The sequence below is a fragment of the Oenanthe melanoleuca genome, chromosome 1A (genome assembly GCF_029582105.1).
Source record: "Oenanthe melanoleuca isolate GR-GAL-2019-014 chromosome 1A, OMel1.0, whole genome shotgun sequence".
In the NCBI taxonomy this organism is placed as follows: domain Eukaryota; kingdom Metazoa; phylum Chordata; class Aves; order Passeriformes; family Muscicapidae; genus Oenanthe; species Oenanthe melanoleuca.
Genome location: NC_079334.1, coordinates 739,853 through 759,348, shown reverse-complemented (window position 1 = coordinate 759,348; position 19,496 = coordinate 739,853). Strand labels below are relative to the sequence as shown.

The window sequence follows — 19,496 nt, the reverse complement described above, 5'->3', positions numbered from 1 at the left end:
TATTTCTAAATACATAAAGTACTAGAAAAGCCCAACAGCATAAACTCATTTAAAAAATGTAAAATAAGAGGAAAATATTACACTATGCCAAGCAAATTAGTCAAAGGCATATTCCTGTAAACATTACTCTGAAGTTAGGAAAGCTCTTTTCTTCTTCATTAGGGTTGAAATTTCTCTCACCAAAATCTTAATTTAGTCTTACTCCATTACCAAAACAAGCAAAAGTGACTGAGATTGTACCAGGGTCTTCTATGTGACCTCTTCATTCTCCTTAGCATAACCTGTGAGCTAATTGGGGGCAGTAGCCAGCAGAGAGCTGCTGATGCTAATCATGTTTACATCCATTAAATCTTTTGGAGGCAAATTCTCATCTGACAAAATAATGGAGACTGCCTCCTCATGGCTCTGAAACCATGCAAAGTTCAAGGGCATTGATTATTCTGGGGCTATGTCCCATGGGGAGCAATAGGAGTCTGTGCCATGGAAATCCTGGAGAATGCAACTCTGGAGGGAGGCACTGGCACAGGCAAAGCCAGCAGCTTTTCTTTTTTTTTTTTTCAGATTGGGATTAAATGAGTGAGATGGTATTTTTATTGTTTGGATTCAGATGTTTACTAGTTTTTATTTATATTACAGTTTTACAAACTGTGAGTTCTACAGTACTTTAAGTTAACAAACTAAAAATGGAATTTCATTTTTTTACAAGTTTTCTTAAGGGTAAACTGCTTAATTGTGAAATGCTGCTTAAATTATTTTTAGTTTTAACTTAATAACTAACTACCTGTGGCTTGCAATGCAGACTTTTTTGCTTAATTCCACAATATTACTTCAATTCATGAAGGAGAAGGTGAAGAAGAAGGACTAGTGCCTCTTCAATTCCAAATGCTGAAAAATGTTTCAGCACAACTAGGAGTGTGCGCCTCATTTAATGCAAAAAATCCAGAACAGAAGAAAATAGGGGAATCTATCTCAAAAATAGCCTGGCAGACTTGGGGAAGAAATAGTTAATTCTGCCTTTTGTCATCAGGAACTGCTGTAAGTGTTCTCTGTACATAGTTCCAGGAGGGCCATGGCACCAACAAAACACTTGGGTAACTTCATCTCAAACTGCTGTGGTACTGAGCACCTGGGACAAGCAGGTTTGAAAGAGGAAAATGCCATTGAAGCTCAAGATGGGAGCACAGAGAGGGGTTGCTTTTTAGGTGGATAATAAAGTGTGGTGCAGTCTGACTTTTCCTCCAAGAATAGGAAAACTCTGAAATCTTGAGCTACAGCAATTTCCAAATGCACTGATCTTAGTAACTTCAAAGTTCCCTTTTAAATTTAACCTCTATTTTAAGATAATATAGTCATTCTTTAAAAAAGAAAATTAAAACCTCTGTGTTCCCTATATTGACTTGAAGCACAGGTACCTTTGTTCTTTTATGAGGTGGGATGGAGGTCTGAGGATCCCCTCCCTTCCTCTTGAAGGAGGTCCTGGATCCCCGAGCAGGGATCGTGTCGTCGCTGTCGTCGTCAGACTGGGCGTCGGAGTCTGAGATCTCCTCCACCTCGCCGTGGTAGTCATCGTCCACCCTCATCAGGCTCTCCTCAATCGTTCCAACTTTCTTATTTTTTATCAGAACTTTGAATTTTAATGCCTAGAGCAAAGAGATTCAACAGTACTAGAATGATGTAGGTTTTCATCTCTTGGTATTATTTAACCCGTCTTCAAAGTCCTTTATTAAGTATAATGAAGTGAGCTCACAAAATGAAGAAAAATAGACATGAGTGAGGCAGAAGCCAAAGTCAAATAAACCAAACAGAATCTGGGGATCAAAGTACACAACAGAATGAGACTGTCTAAGCCCATGACAGGAAAATCCTGCTCTCCACCACAGGTACACAGATGCTGAAACTATGAAAAGATAAAAGCAGAAAGTATGAGCCAAAGGTGAATTGAATATTGTTTTACTATGCCTAATTGTACTTATATGTATAGAAACACACTTAAAGATGTGTCTGATATTAATTTGGAATGTTTTGATCTATCACTGAGGCTGCAGGAAATTTGTTGTTCTGTTAGTGCCTTTATGCATATCTGTCTTGTGTACCAAATTAAAACTTTTGTTTATAACTTCTGCTATTTTATGAATCCTTATGCTGATCTTACCTGGCCAGGGAAACAACAGTTTGGGGATTTTGCCTAAGCAGTTTCTCTACTTTTAAATGGACATGTATCAACCTCCATAATATATAATGTAGAGAGGGAAAAACATCATTGAAATATATTGATTCTAGTAGCATAGCTTTCATCTATGCAGCAGAATCCTGTGAGAACATAAACATCCTGAGGTAGGATTTTTTGGTTTTTTTCTGTTTTCTACAAAGATAACATTTTAAAATTATGGCTCTTTTTAGAAACAGTTACAAAAAATACTCCAATGATATGAAAATTTGCTATTTTTTGGCCAGGAGCAAATTCCAATAATAGTTACCCCAAATCACTGAAAGTGAAACATAGAGTAAAAAATGACATACCAAGGATTTTTGTCTGAACTTCAAACAACTTCAAAAAAACTTATAACAAATGTGTGGTTAAAAAATCAGAGACTCTGTGAAATCTCAGTTGTTTAATTGGTAATCAGCACTGCTAAAAATGTGACACCTTTTTCTCTACATGTCCAAGTCTTCTGAGAGAGCTGAAAAGCCTTGGAATGAGCTGAAAGCCTGAACATTCCTTACAACTTCTCCTTTCTAGTTTTATTATGAAAGACAAAATATGTTAAAAATACATTTGCTGTTTACTTCTATATAAATTGTAAGCATACTAAAAAATTTATATATGTGAAACATAATAGGACTTCCCTAGAGCATAGTGGGACTTCAAGGCTGGCATAAGCAAAAGCCTCAAAGTACAATCAACTGGAACAAATATTTACATAATTAAATGAACAAAACTTTTTTTCTTGTACATTCTGATTAATGTGCTGTACAACACAAATCAGCTGAAGTAATGCCAAGTTTCCAAAACAAAAATCACAAGCATTTTGGATTAGGCAAATCCACCTATTGACCACTGCAATTAATGTAAAAATTCAGTCCCAAAAATGTAAGGAATAAACCCTGGATTTGAGAAATAAATATTAAAAAAATAATAGTTTCTCCTGTTTAAATTTAGCTTGTTATTCTCCTGACCAGCTGTAGGTGCCTAGTTAGAGGAATATCAAGTCCTGAAAATCTTGCTAAGTAACAAGGTTAAAATCTCTTCTGAGTTTTACATAATATTCTATTTCAAGATTCATACTGCTGTCTTAAATCCTGATATAGGGTGAAGATGCAACACCTCCTGTGAAGTCTAACACAGGGAAAGGTTTAAAGACAATGAGAAGATTTGTTAAGTACAACTGTTAAAAAAACCCAACACCAGCTATATTTAACAATTCAAGAGAATCAGACTTAGTGAAGTATGAATGGATGTCTTTGTGGCAGCCTTATAAATCACAGTTATCAAGATACTTTAAATCAATCCTACCAGCAATGTCTGAGCTCTAGGTAAACAGATATTTATTATATCAGAAGCAGCATTTTAGCCTCCCCAGAACAAGTTTTCATACAACACATTTACCCTGTGAGAAGATTTCAGGTAAGTCTGGTCCAAAGCTAAACAGCTGTGCTGTAGTTGAGATGATATTCTACACAGGCAACTAAATCTCTGGATGGATTGGAAAGAAATCCAAAGGATGATTGCAGTCAAAGTTGGTTTCAGTTGGCCAGGATATTAACAGTGTGCCCAGAGCCTTCATTGCACAGATTCCTTACCAAAGTTCAGTGTTCCAAGATACCTTGCCAAAGGAAGGACCTGACTTTATACACCAAATAAACCATTGACTCACTGGGTGATGATATAAAATATGGCAGTGTCTCGTTTTTAGTTACCTTCAGAAGTTCCTTTACACTATAGGGAATCTATTAACAACAGATAATTGACTGTCACATATTTACTACATTTCTGGGAAAACCATGTTCCCTCAAGAAGAGTGCAATGTCTAAAAATAGTGAAGGAATTAGATGAGTCTCCTATAAATACTCACTATAGCCTAGAGATTCCAGAAATTTCATTTTTGAGGTCATCATCAGGACCTCCCACATTCTCATAACTTTCTTCTTATCTTTGTAAAGAAGAGATGCCATAAACTGATTGAAAGGCAAAAGAGTGACTAGAAATGTTTTGATTTGTTAACAAGCAAAGATATTTCTGGTGCAAAGACTTGGTCAAGACATTTGCATATGTGACTTGTTGGTCAAAATAAATAGGAATTAATCTCATAACTGAAGCAACAAAATCAGATATGCTAAAGCAGGCTTGATCTTGAATTTCTCAGTGAAAACACTCACTGTGTAGAGAAAGCTCCTTTGTATACTGAATAGAAAAAGGTGAAGAAAAGTGGTGAGAATGAATTTTGGCTTATGGGGTTAGCTGGTTTTCCCCATAATAGCAGGATTTAAAATGTCCACAGCCCACAGAGTTGTACTGGAGACCTCCTGTTGATCTTTCTCATGGAGATCATTAAACAGATCTTTTTATTTGAACACCATAGGTTTAACAAGCACAGGGAAGCCTTGGCAATCCTGGCCAGAAATGCTTCTGAACCACCACATACAGTAATTGATCTTGCAGCTGCATGGTAAACATTAAAGACAACTTGTAAAATCACAGTAGCTGCCACTTCACTTTCAGTTAATCACACATCAATATCTCATTCCAGCTTTGTGACAGGAAACCTGCAAATGATAAAATTTCCTAACTATCTGATATATGTATCCTGTCAGCAGTGTAAGGCAGTTCAATGCACTACAATGCAAAATAATTGAGGAACAAACCTTCATCAAAGCATCAATGTGTTTACATTCCTTTCTGTATTATATTGGATGCCTACATGTTTCTTTCAATTGCTGTCAAATTTCTTAGAGATGAAGGACACAACAGGGTAAGTAAAACCTTACCTCTTCTAGCACCCTGATATTTTCTGAGTTCATCTACAAATTGCCGCATAAGACACTTGATTCCTTCACTTTCTATCAGCACATCACCAGGAGTGCTGGTGCAACCAGCAGGGATGTCTGGCACCAGTCAGGGCTGTCAAATCTAATTTAGTGCAGGAACTGACTCCAAGGAGCTGATATTCCAGTGAATATTAGAGGAAGGTCATGAAGTGTCTTTAGAAGCACCACGATGGACAAGACTAGGAGCAGAGAGTTGTATCAGCTCTGTTGCTTTGGGGGCAAAACAAAATCTGCTTGGGAAAGAAGTAGAAGAGATAGGTGAAGCTTAAGGGCAGCCTGTTTCTCGTGGGATAAGGTATGTGTGAAAGAAAGAAACAGAGCAAAGGCTTCTATTTCCTCTATGTAGAGGAGGAACTGTGTGCTGTGATGCTACAGAATACAGGAATTGCAGGGAATTAACAATGTCAGTATAGTCAGCTGGAAGTGTGAATATATAACTGAAGGCAAAGAATTAAAAAAAACCTTTGCTCCTGAAATTTTCTGGGGTTTGTTTTTCAGATGAAGCAAGTGTTGAGAAAAGCAGAGGGAAGAAGTGTTCAGTGATCCTTCACTTTTGTTTTCTGGTCCTCAATGTGATTTTCACTTAGAATTACAATGGTAGGACCCATAATTGAAAGGGGCAGGAATCACCTAAGAGTGGGTTTGGTTTGTTCCTCATTTTAACCTCCTTCCATACACACACCATCATCTCAGCTGACAAAGGTATAGATCAAGATCTACTTAAAGAAGGAAGTAGAAGATTGACCATATAAGAGAAAATCATTTCCATGGAAGCCTCCAAAACTCTGAAACCTAACAGGAACCTGTAATTGGCAAATGTTTCTCTGAAGTGTTGGGAGAAACTCTGTGGTTTCCCACTTCATGTACACACAAGAGAAATATTTAATTCTGATCTTGAAGAACACTGATGTGGCTTTTTCCCTTTTTTTTTTTTTTTTTTTTTTCATGTTCCATCTTGGAAAAAGTAGAGCAGTAAACTATATAGGTGACAGCTTTTTTTTTTTTTCCCACACTTAGTGAGAATCCTTCCCACAAAGAGCATTTTAAATTCACCATTTATGGTTCCATAGCATCTCTTTTGTACAGCTTAAGTAAAGCAATCTGAAGACTAAATTCAAAATTTGGATTTCTCAAATGAGAATGAATTTACTCAGGCCTAGAAAATGCACAAGGTCCCAAAGTTTAAAGATGTGATGTCACTAAACTCCTTTTGAACATGAATCAAAAGTGGTTCTTCAAAAAGATGCCAGCCAAAAGAGAATTTACAAATTCAGTCATAGCTACATATTTTCATTGCTAGGTAAAATCCTACTGATTTCTCTTACATGCTTGATCAGGACATCTAGGAGAAATGGAGATGACCCTAAGTTTATGTTCATTCTCAAGATAATAATTTATTAAATTCAAACTTTTCTAACCAGTTGAGGACAGTGGTGTTATTGAGGTAATCCTTACACCTTGCACAGATGTGAAATTTGTCTCACAATACTTTAATATGTTAAAAATTCAGGAGAATGAACCTCACCTGACAGCATTTTCATACTTATAAACCCAGCAACCCATTTTCAGGCAAAACTCTCAGAGCTGACTCATGAAGACTCTAAGCTATGGAAATATGAATTCCCTCTATCACAGTAACCATATGGGAAGGAACATATAATATTTTAAAGTGTGGAGCTCAGTGATTCCATGGTCACTGATTTTGTGCTTGCTTCAGAGGACATATGATCCCTGGACATCTCCTGTCCTGAATCCAGCCATGCTTTGGGAAGCTTTAAAACAAGCCCTCCTGTTTGATATAGTTTCTACTTTTTCCTAATTGAAAAAACAGTTTTCAAGATTCCAAAATTATATTTGACACTGTGATGTAAAACAATACATTAGTACAATAAAAAAATTAAAATGCAGAGAAATGTGAATATTAAATAAATTTACAACAACGTTGTTATGGAAATATAAGAGTATGTTAATACTTTAGCACATCTTCTGGACAGATTACTTCAAAAATATTTTTCCTTGACAAATCCTTTAAGAATTACAACCTTTTGTGTGTTGTTTTTCCTCATGACAGTGCTTCCTCCCCACATTTTCATTTGCAATTTTTTCAGCTACTGTAAAAAAAAAAGTGTAAAATATAGCTACCACTGGCAACAGTGCCAAGCCAAAATAAGTATTTTGTGTATATGTATGCATGCATTTCTGCTACAAGAGATTTGAAAAAAAATTCTGTCCTTGAAAGAAAATTATGTGCAGAGACTGGAACAGTGGAAATGTGTTTGTTTTAGTTTGCAATAGAATGTTCAATACCCATCTAATTGCCTTTTCTGACTCCGTGTCCCAGGGGTATCAGGCCACCAGCTGAGAAACACTGTCTTAGGGAGAGACACACTGAGAAACAGAATTGATTTACAGTAGCAGAAGACAAAGAAAAAGCTTCATCATCACTGTTACTGACCAAAAATGTAGATTCAGATTTCCATTTCAATAACATGTTTAAATTTTAGGAATTTAAGAAGCAAAAAACAAATCAGCAGGTAACAGATACACCAACATGTGGCATCTTTCCACGTGGCATTTTAGTGCTGTTTAAATATTTCTTGTTACTCCCTGAAGTCTATTTCAGACACCAGATGTGATCCATAAATTTGGTTCCAGAGGATTAAAAAAAAAAATAAAAAAATAAGAACTCCACCATTTTTCCATTTCTTTCACAGAGAAAATGAAAACTTATTACCTCAGGAGAAGGCAGTCGACTCATATTTACATCACCACCAAGTGGTAAAGAAAGAAGTTTTTCACCTAGAACACTTTTCAGGCAGTCTGCCATTGCTTCCTGCTGCTTAGGGCTGCAGTGGTTCTCCAAAGACAGTACAAGTGGATAGGCAGATGACTGCAAATATAATTGTAGGATTTTATTATTAATAAATAAAAATATGAATAATTGTTTTCCAAAATCTCTTGCAAAAGTCCCCTTGGCAATCTGTATTTACCTTCGTTTTCAAAAGACTCAGAATAGAGATCAGTGGTTCCAGGTTAGCAACACAACAAAAAAGCTCACATTTGTGGAAAAGAAAAAGCACAATTGAAGAAGAAAAAATGCACCTTCAGAAAGCCAAAGCAGAGCTAGACATATGCAGAGGTGTAAAAAGAGCTGCTTTGTTTTGGTTTTAAAATGTAAAATCAGACTCTAAAATTAAAACTGACAACATAAAGCAGGATTAAATGTCTTTTGCTCTAATTTATGACAGATTTTTACTTTTTCAAGCTGATAGTCTCCCCAAAACCTGTTCAGAAATTATTGCCTTTACATGTACAAGCTATGCATATTTTTGTTTTTCATAATATCACAAACTTTTCTAGGGACAGTCTACACTTTGCTCATCAATATTCAAGCAAAGGTAATTGAGTAGAAATTAAAGGTAAAAGGTGAAAAAGGGAAATTGAGTAAAAATTAGAGAATAACTCAAAAGACACACATCCATTTACACATACAAATACATCTCAGAAGTTGCCAGCAATACTGATGGCTACCAAAAGCACAGTCTGAGTGAGATCTTTGCTCAGGCAGCACCTAAATTGTCAATAAGGCAAATACTATTTTATGTTTTTGCCATCTTTACATTTGTCCCCTGAGTATTTGTTATTGACTGTTTAGAGGAGCAAAGCTCAGCCTGCATGGACAGCTGGTACCAACCATTCTCTGTCGTGATTTTATCATCTCATTGGCACTTGGGCTTGAGAAATGAAGTTTGCATTAGAGCTAAGCACAATATGTTGTGTATTAGCAAGAATAGGAGAGTTATACCAATGGGTTTTAAAAAACTGGAATAAAATCATGTTTTGAATTTCACTTTTAAAATCAGAGACTAAGTAAATTTTATATAGAAAACAGATCAGAAAAAACACAGGTGTGATTAGCACTGAGAAGACTATAAACACATGTGTATAAAAATCCACACAGATTTATGCTCATGGATGTATATATTCACACACAAAATGCTGGCCTGATTCTGAGATTTATCTTAATAGTCTTTCAGCACTTCCTTTGAGCAGGAGTTTTGGCAGATGCCTTTACAAAAGCCTGAGCCAGTGCCAAAAACTCTTTGGATTTCAGTGCTTTTCCAGAGACAGGCAGAAGGAACATTGCCCTGATGAGTCACCTGACCAAAAAAATCAGCTAACATTTATCAGGGTCAACATTCAAAATAAAAAGAGAAGAAATGGGAAAAAAGTCTCAAACTCATCTATTATATAATATTTTTGTCTGTTTGATAAATTCACACATAGGACATAAGACAGATTTATAGCAGCAGAAGAATAAGTGATGCAAAAACCTTTAAAATATAAAGGACAAGAAAAACATCAGACCAATTCTGAACTAGTTTTTCAATTTATATTCAGTCCTTGTTGAAATGATCTCAGGTGAGAGTTATACCTAACAACTGAGCAAGATCACCTGAATCCATTGCACTAAGTTTGGTTTATATTCATTATCAGGAAAACTTATTATGATTCCTTTAAAAAGTTTTTCAAATACATTAGGAACAAATAGCACAATTGTAATTAATTTTAACAATGCCCATTGGCACAGGCTCTGTTTCATATTTTTTTTACCCAGGAGAATCTGGGAAACCTGGCTTGGTTAAAGCCACCATCACATTGTAACCAACTTATGTCTACTCACATACATCTATACATACCATAAATGCATACTTCTCAATCACATGAATTACAGAACGAAATGGAATTCTGCTTGTTAAAGTGTGACCATGATACACAATAGGTTCATTGTTGTTGCCATCCCAGCAGTCAATCTCCAGGCAACGACATCCTTTTAAGAGAGCACTTCAGTAGAACAAGAGAAACAATTTTACAGCCAAGAGAAACCACACTTCTATAATATGAGTTGCTGTATTTTGGGTTATAAGCATGGTGATTAATTACAGAAAAACCACCTCATTTTCATCATAAATAAGAAGAAACCCTACTGAAGTATACATATATGTGACAGACATACTTTGTGTTGTTTATTTTAGGTGTGTTATGTAATAAACTTTATTAGAGCATTAAAGAATTTGGGATTATCTAAATTATCTTCCCTAAAAAGGTAAAAATGAGGGTCAAAGATTTCAATAAAGGAATTTTGGAACAAAGGCAAATTGCCACTTAAAATAAAAGAATACATGTTTCAAATGGTCTTTTGTGCTCGTATTCCAAACCTGCTTGCAATTTTGAGACTCATTTAAAAATCCATTGCACTTAGAGAACTGGGTTGCATTTGGTCTTTACATAAGTCAGTTCTTCTCTCCAGACCATTTCTAGCAGGGAGTGCTAAAGTTTCTCAGGCACCTTGACTTTACTGCTTTAATTTTAACATGATAGTGGCATCCCTTAAATTCTTAGGTTTATAATATTTGACTGGCAACTAACTGAAACATTTCTTATAAACTGTTTTACTTAATTACCAATCTGTCTTTTACATGCTGCTTTTCACACATTAACAATATGTCAAATATGCCTCTAGCTGATTTTAGCATTTTCCTCACACAAATAGTAGAGAAAGAGGAAGAGAGGGGGGTTATACCCTTTCTGCAATTACTTTCAGCAATGCAGCCTTAACATGATGGAATTTAAAATACTGTTAGAAATTCAGTATTGCTTCTGATGGTTGCAAGTCACTCTAGAACATTAAGAGAGCAGCCAAGGAAGAAGACTTCAGGTATATGAAGGTTCCAACTGCTTCCTCTTCAATAAAGTGGTACAAATAATAGGAATTCTGGACACATCTCTTCCTAATTCTTAATACATCCTGCCCTCTCAGTGTTGCCTTTATTACACAATCCATTTCCTTCCTCCCTGCCTTGGCAAGAAGGCATCCTGGTCATCATCCTCTTGAAGTCACACACTGCAGAGCTTCCTCTCCCTGCTGGCTACTTGAATGCCCACGTTTTGTAGTTTTTGTTGTTCCTTGTCCTGGGTTGGTGTTTTGTCTGCTCCTCTCCCGCTCCCACACCTCGCTGTCTGCAGCGGGGAGCTGCGGGACACCAGGTTGACTAAGGAGGGGTGAACCGGCCCAGGTCGGAGACGGAGCAGGTCAAAGCTCCCGTGGCGGTCAGTAGCGGGATCGCGCCTGTGAATAGCCACGCCAGCGTAGCCTGGGCAACACAGAGACACGCGGGCTCCATGCAGACAGCGAGGTGTGGGAGCGGGAGAGGAGCAGACAAAACACCAACCCAGGACATTCCTAAACTGCCCCCATTGCAAAATTCACTGAACACAAATGTCACGGACACAGACATACTCCAACACACATCCTGTATATTGAACAGACTAGAGCTTGCCCAGGAATTTTACATTTCTTTCAGGGAGTTATTTTTGCATGGCGTGTTGAGATTAAAAACTGATTTGATCATGGACTGTACACCATGGCATAGATTTCATTTGCTGCAAGGTTGATTTTCTGAGATGTAAGTGAAAAAATAGATTGTTTCCAGACTACGAACAGATGGTTTGGCAAATATATTGAAAAGTGTACACACAAAATAAAATATCACTCTCACATTTTCAACTTGTATCTTTGATGGCTTTGTCCCTTATTGCCAATTAGGATTGTATGTGACTTAGTATTCATTAAAAAAAACCCCAAACCAACCAAAGAATGTTTAAAATATTAAAAAACTATGTCTAAATACCTGATATATCCCCATAAATGACTGGGTCCCTTGAGTTGGTCAGCTATCAAGTAGGTGTTGTGAGAAGATGAAATATAATAGTCACATAATGGCTGGGTCATATCTTGATAGACTGCCTTGTGCTGGATTTTAAATATTGAACATTCTTCTGAGTTCATGTACCTTACAAATCCTTCAAATGACATCTGCCTTTTCCTTCTCACTGAAAAAAAACAAAAGGGAAAAATCTCTGTCATGAAGCCACTCTGATGGTTATATCCATGCACTTTCTGAAATTTTTAATACCCAATTCTGAACACTGCTAAAAGTTATACAGCACAACACTATCCTGCAATTTCAAAATCCATCACAAATGTATAAACAGTACCAATATAGATACATGTGACTCTGGAGCTGGGTTGCTGTGGTTCAAACTTCTGAGAGGAAGTAAATGTGTTTTGACAGTTTTATTCTTCTATGGACAGCAGTAAGAGAAGTTTTCAGTAGTCTTGATTAAATATAAAGTTAAACATTCATTGTTTACTTTGGAAAGTAACATGCCAGACAATGGACTAAGAGAATCTTCTTTTCCCTCTTAAGAGAACCAGGATTTTTTTTGCTAAAAATTCAGTCAGCAATTCTCAATATAATCCTGCAGAAACTATGACTCCTAGCACCACATGTCTTCCCCAGGGGTGGAAAATTCCAAATAAATATTGATAAAATCAATATTTAGAAATATTTGAAATAAAAACAGCATCTTGACATAAGGAAAAACTGCCCACACAGATGAATTGCAAATCAAGCTTATTACACTGCTGCATTTATAACAAAATGCACTGAGTCCATGCCAGTGATAGTCATCCCATTTGTTTTGGTTTTGACTGATTTAATGGCAGAGAGCCATTACACTGCCAGCTACTGCTCCCAGTGTCATGTTTGGAATGCAGTCATTTTGCAAATGATATCATCCCAAAAGTCAGCTTTATTTCAAAACATAGTTTGAATTAGTGAGGGATTTTGTCCAGTTCTTACTCTAAAATAATTTTATTGTCACCATAGCAGGCTAGCAGTGAACAAGCAGTAAATAATCCAAGATTATTTTATGCTAGCAGTAACTTAGAAGTCAATGTATACAAACTTGGGGACTGGAAATAGCTGCAAGAAAACCTCCTTTTCTGCCATGATAATTCTTACTACAGATGTAAGAATCAGAATGCCTAAGTTAGAATTGCAGTTATTGATCTTCAGTGTGTGACAGACTGAAAGTTTTACACCTGAATGAGAATTTACAGAAAATACTTATTTCTCAATTATAGAAAACTTGCAGTGTTTTACAGTGATAAACAGAAGACCATCCAGACATCAAACTTCCTTCCTGTCCCAAGTATTTGCTGTGTTTGGTGTTAGTCCACTCCCCTTTTTTAATCCTCTTTCATTTATGAGAACTGCTCTCACTCTTCCCTCATTCCACTGCTTTCCACAAAAACAAATCCAATCCAGGGAATCTTTCTGGTAATTTTAATTTTTCTGCTATCCACCAGTGCAGTTAATCTTTCACAGGAGAAAACAGGAAACTATTTCTTCATGGAATGTCCTGACAAACTGCTACTCACCTTTACCATCTTAGAAGGGTTTACATATTTATTATTTTCTCCCTTTTTTTCCTAGTAACCTAGTTCCTTGGGTGCTCCCTTTCTAAAATAGATATTATATTTGATCTTTTCCAGTCTTTCAATTCATCATTCATTTCCTCCCTATTTTCAAAGCAACCTTTGACTTGTATTGGTCAGGATTGTTACAGTCAATTTTCTAAGAACTTGGATTTGTCAACCTGTCTTCAGTGACCAGATTTTACACCATTTAAGAAGGTCCAATCCTGTTTCATCCTTACTTTTGAGTGAGATCTTTCTCAGATTAATAATATTAATAATACTACAGAGATGACTGTATTTATTTCATCAGGAATTTCTTTGGTCTTCTTCTAACTAAGAGATTTGCAAGATGACTTCTTGCTACCCTGCTGACTCTTGAAAAGTGTATCCTATTTAATATCTTGACAGATTTATCCACGTGCATATGTTATATTGTTTTATACTTGTAACAATTGGATTATGTTTCTACTTTCTGGATCTTTAAAAAACATTTTGATTTTTTTACATTACTCAGAATACACTCATTCTGTGTGCTTTGCCTATAATGAATTACATGAACTATCTGGATTTCATATCTGATTAATTAATTTTTCATGGTTTATATATTTCTCTGAGCAATTACAAGTCGAGCTAGTAACTATTTGTGTGTGTGAGAGTGCATGTGTGTGTGCACTTTTTATTTTCCAAAAACTCTTACATTTTCTGCATTTATTTATTAAATTAGTGAAAAATACTGGCTTTTCAAAATCATAGTTATTTTCTGAATTATTTATGATGTTTTCCTGGCTGTTCTTGTCATAGACAAAAGTTAACTGCAATATTCTCAAGAGAAGTTAATGTTTAGGCAAATATGCTGATGACCATAATCCCCAAAAATGAACATCTAGCATTATTTTTTAGTCATATGGAAGCTCGTGGATTTCAGTTAAACATTCAGCTCATGTCTCCAATCAATGGACTAAAACTCATGGTGTTTTTACAGAGCTTGTTACAGGCTCTTCCATTTCTGAGGAATAGCCAGCCCAGTCACACTATTTTCTGACCATTTGCAGACATTTTCTGCTCCTACATTAAAGGAAATGGGAATTCATCTCCATAGCTGTTGCACAGTGAAAAGACTTTCATCAAGGCCTTACATTTCTGCCCTGGAGGAGGCTCAGTCTTTTTCTCCATTAGGACCCTCTGGCAGTAGTTAGTGTGCACATACATATCCATTCATTGTAGAAAGAGAGGGCAGGAAAAGATTTCTGTCTCCTCATTGCCTCTTTTTGTTCACAAAGTTCAATGATTTTTTCTTGCCCTCCTCTTTTGGATAGTGTGGAATTCATTTTATCAGCAATCATCTTTTATATTGTTTGGGTTTTTAGAATCTGATTTAAGAAAAAATTATTTTTCTCATTCCTTCTGTTAAGGTAAACTCCAGCTTTGCCATATATACAAATAGTGTCATATCAGAGAGGAATTATGGATATAACCTGAGTATAAGAAAGACTCAGATTACATTATACATTATCTTTAGAGTCTATTACATTCTGCTTTCTTATTTATCTTGGAACTTCTTTGAAAGCATTTTTCTTCCTCTTTGGAAAGAAAACTTTCATAAGATGTTTGGTGCCCTGAAGGCCTGTAGAGTACCCATGCTGAAGCAGACAAAACAAAACAAGAAATCACTCTGCACTGGCCAGAGCTGTTTGCTCCTGGAGTACAGCCTGCAGCGTGGGGGAGAGGGGTCTGCACTGGAGACTGGCAGTGGGGAGGAGAAGAGCCTGAACTGAATTTGGGACCAGGAAATGGGGAGGAAGCTGCTTCCCATGTTTTTTAATCTATGTGTGGGCTCTTTGCTCCCTAAGAGCTGAATTAGTAATGAGATGTCTCTGTCACCTGGCCCCAGGGGTAGTGAAGAACTGGGAATTGTAGGGGCGAACTCGTGAGAAATACTTGCAGTCAGAGGCAAGGGTGTTACTTGCTCTAATCCTTTCAATCGTTGTTAAAAGTCAGGCAGACACATCATCAGATGGAATCTCATACTATGAAATGTGACTACTTTACATCAGAATGAAACATTCATGCTCTAAGGGAACAGTAAAGAGAGAGGTATTTCCTTGACTGAAGTAAAAATACAGTTATTCCTTTTCTACTCTGACTTTAGATTCTAGGGAGGCTTTTTTCTGCCTTACCCACACTTATAACTGGTGCATACTGGAATAAAAATCTGAACAGCAGTTCCATTTTCTAAGGGCTTATATTTCATAATCACCTTCTTTTGAAATTTTTCCCTGAGACTGGATATTTACACATCCTTTCATACATCTGAGCTATTGTGTCTCACAAATCCAGCCAGAGCCATTGCCTTAGTTGAGATTTTTTAAGTCCTCTTTCTTACTTCACATGATTTTTTATGAAATCTGTAGGAATTTGGTAGAGATGTCTATTTTATTAAGTTTGATTTACATTGGCCAATGACACCAAATGCTCTCTTCTGCAAAGTTTTCTCTACATCCTGCACTGTCTCTTATACATATGGACAAAAAAATCTGCAAAAACCTCCTCACGACTGTGTATACTAGGAATAAACTGAAAATGGATTTTTGCTTCACAAATACATTCTGGATTACTCCAAGTCCTTATCTGACAGATGCACTAGGCTTATATTGTTATTTACAAAGCAAGCTGTTTTTTTTTAAGACAGGATTGCAATTTTGCCCTGTTTTTGTATTGCCTAGCAGGAAAATAGGCAGGAGTGGAGTCTTTGAATGGCACTACATTGTAAACAACAATGGGATGCACCTTCTTATCCTCACTGTGCCTCTAATTCTATCCATGTTAATGAACACTATTTTTTCAAAAAACTACATATATACTAAGCTTAAAAAAAAAAAGCATTTAGTTGGCATGGTTTGTTTAATCTCATTTAATGAGTTGAGGCTTCTATTCAAAGTAATAGCAAAATGGGCAGATAATGAAATGTTTGGAAAGAGCAAAACTGATGTTTGGGTGTTAATAGGACACAACTCTCAGGGGTGAATCACATATTCATATTTTGTGATCAATTCCATAGAAATGGCTCTTTCTGCCAAAAATGCAAGCTTTTAGCACACACATGAAAAAAAACTGTTAGTGTAGCATTTTGACATTATGCATTTAAATTGTGTAATAAAAATGAAAGAGTAATCCATTCCCCACTGTCCTGAACTAGCTCCAGTACCCTAGAGAGGAAATTCAGAGTTGTCTGGCCCAATAGCTTTGGAAATCTCTCTGCACAAACATTAGGGATGCACTAAATGCCACAGACTGATTTATTTAAATCACATGTAAAATGTAGTCATTGTGTTCATCCTAATCTTGACATAGCAGGGCTATCTCACTTGTGAGAGAATGGTCATTACTATTAGCAAACCTGTCAATCGAGTGTCAACACCTGCCCTTTTCCCTTTCTGTAGAGCACAGGGCAAGGGTGACAGATGAGTCCAACAGATCACCCTGATGAATAATGCTCTGTAGCAAATTCAGAACGACAGTTACACAAAATGGTCTATCACAGTACCACATGAATCATCTCTCATGTCAATCAGAACTGGAACCTTGCAATAAATATGTTTGAGTGGGAGTTTGAATTCGCTCAAAGGAGCATGAACAATACAGGGATTATTTTGTTCCACAAGATTATTTCCAATTACAAGACAAACAAATTTATCACAGGTGAAGAAACAAACAAGAATTTGGCTCAGCATCTGAAATTTAAACCAGACATTAAATTAAACCTATAGAAACTTCATTTGATATTTACAAAGATGTTTTCTAATGGACTGAAGAATTTTGTTGTTTAACTGTGTTATAGCTTTTAACTTTCCCATCAGAACAGGTAACACAAAATAAAATGAACCCTTTAAAGTGGTAACTTGTACAATGAGTAAACATTAGTTCCTCTGACAGAGTAGAATATGTTCAATAAAGTACAGTCAAATTTGAAAGGCAACCCCAAGGAGTAAAGGCATAAGGAGTCATGTTTTGCAGCTATAACTGGACAGTAAATGCCTCTTAATGAAACACCAGATGTTCTGTTTCTCATTTTCCATTTTCTTCTTCCACTACAGGTCAGCAAAGAAAATCCCAAGTTATTTTCTCAGAAGAAATATTTTCTCCTGGGGTTTGTTTTTCTTAACTTATCAATTCCACTCATTTTCAAAGACTGGGAACCAAGTAAATGAAAGAACTAAACATATTCCACTGAATAAAGTAACAGCTTGCAACAAAATACAGTTATATCCTTTTCATAGCTTAGTTGTAAATTTTGCCACAAGTTGAAACCAGTGAAACTCAGCAGAAGTGTTCCACCCCAACTTGAGGCACCTTTACATAGGGGAAGAACATGTTACAGTTTTATTAATCCCTCCTCATCTCAGAGTTCTTGTGATTCAGAAAGGCAACCAGGCACCTCCAAAAATCTTACACAGTGCTTCTGCAAGGAAGTCAGAGGGACATAAAAGTCTTGTCTGAGGCCTTGCATTATCACTAAGTGACTCAAGGGAGAGAAGACACTGTAGGGAAAAGACAAGAAAAATGGCAGATAAGAACCTTAAGAAAAACAAGTTGAAAAGGCTTGTAATGAGCTGAAGAACAGAATTTATAAGACAAGAAAAAAATATAAAGGAATGACAGAAAAAGGAAGAAAGCAGAGAAAGGAGGGCACCATGAAAATAAATTAAAACACAGGAAGAAAAAAAAAATTAGATGAAAAGACATGTTTTTAAAGAAATTAAAGTATGAGGTTTTGCAAAGCACAATCTTTGAGAGAAACTCAAAAAAATAAGAGCTAGATATCAATAGTTAAACTGGGCATACCTTCATCAATGGGTTCATGCTTCATAATAATTTCTAAGGCAGTTGTTTCATCAGCTTCAGTTTGAAATTGCTCTTTTACAAGGAATTTCAGGAGCTGGCCATCAGGTAGAATTTTGCCATCTGTTGAGTAGGACTTGAATAGATCTTCATATTCAGGTCTGTGTACAAGAGCTCGATAAATTGCTCTGAAATCATCCATGCTAATTACATCTTCTGTGTGTTTGTCAAGGGTTTTCTGAGGAAAAAAGCCACCAGAATCCTCAGGAAACTACAGGTAGTGGCTACAATCAGATTACACTCTTCAACCTTTAGATTACACTTTTTTGTGCTACAAATATTTTATATAAAGTAAAATGGACTATATGACATAATTAACATCTAAATAAGTACAATAAATCTAGATCTAATGCATTTTAATGTTAGAACACATTGTAGAAAATCTCTAAAATGCTCTGCATTAAAATAAATGTGCAGCATAAAAGTTATCAAATGGAAAATATATTTAGTATAATACCTCTCCAACTGCTATTTGCACCATATTGTAAATACTGTCAGTCAAATTTGCATACAAAAACAGCAACCAGTAATCTTGAAAATGAAATAAGGATGACCAAATTATCAAGAGTTACAAGTCTTTCAACACTTCAAATAAGACACAATATTAATGTTTGAAGGCAAGATATTTTGTAATAACCTATGACATAATGTTCTATTCTTAACAAGCCAGAATGTTTAAATTAGATTAATTATTCACACTTACAGAATTATTCAACTGTAAGCTTGTTTTCATACAGCTTACAAAATGTTAGCATAGTAATTAATTTCAGGGTTTCAGTATAAAAGCCACTAGAAAAGTTAAAAGGCCAAAAGCATTTGAGTAGAATAACACTTTTTTACCATCATTGCCTTTTACATTTATCTCAGGTTTAAAAATTCTATTTTTCTTTTAAAATTTTCCCCACAAAATAAGTAACTGCATATGAAATACAAATGTTTCCACCATTTTAGCCTGAATTATTCTCAAAAGTTGTCAAGAGAAATCTGCTGACAAAACTGCTCACAAAGACCACAAACAAATGGCAATCCAGTGATTATCCCTGTAAACTGATGAAAATCCCTAATTGTTGGTTCCTTGGACCAAGACTGCCAAAGGGGAGCTCCAGCATCCAGGGCATGGCACCTGCAGTGGCTGGTTTGGCTTCCACCAAAGTGTCTACAAACAGGAAATTGCTACTTGATCTCTGCTGCTCTTTGAGCAAGACTTTGGATTACTGCTAAATTG

At 36.1% G+C, this 19,496-nt stretch overlaps 1 protein-coding gene across 1 annotated transcript in view; it reads right to left on the bottom strand.

The window, feature by feature from the left end:
* The window catches only part of PLCZ1 (phospholipase C zeta 1), a 43,266-nt gene that overhangs the window by 19,110 nt on the left and 4,660 nt on the right, over positions 1-19,496 (bottom strand). Inside the window, exons 4-8 of the mRNA XM_056482465.1 lie at positions 18,215-18,449; positions 11,739-11,940; positions 9,747-9,891; positions 7,781-7,936; positions 1,413-1,640 (exon numbers count right to left, since the gene is read on the bottom strand). Coding sequence (XP_056338440.1) covers positions 1,413-1,640; positions 7,781-7,936; positions 9,747-9,891; positions 11,739-11,940; positions 18,215-18,449 — 966 coding nt within the window. The remainder of the gene's footprint in view (positions 1-1,412; positions 1,641-7,780; positions 7,937-9,746; positions 9,892-11,738; positions 11,941-18,214; positions 18,450-19,496) is intronic.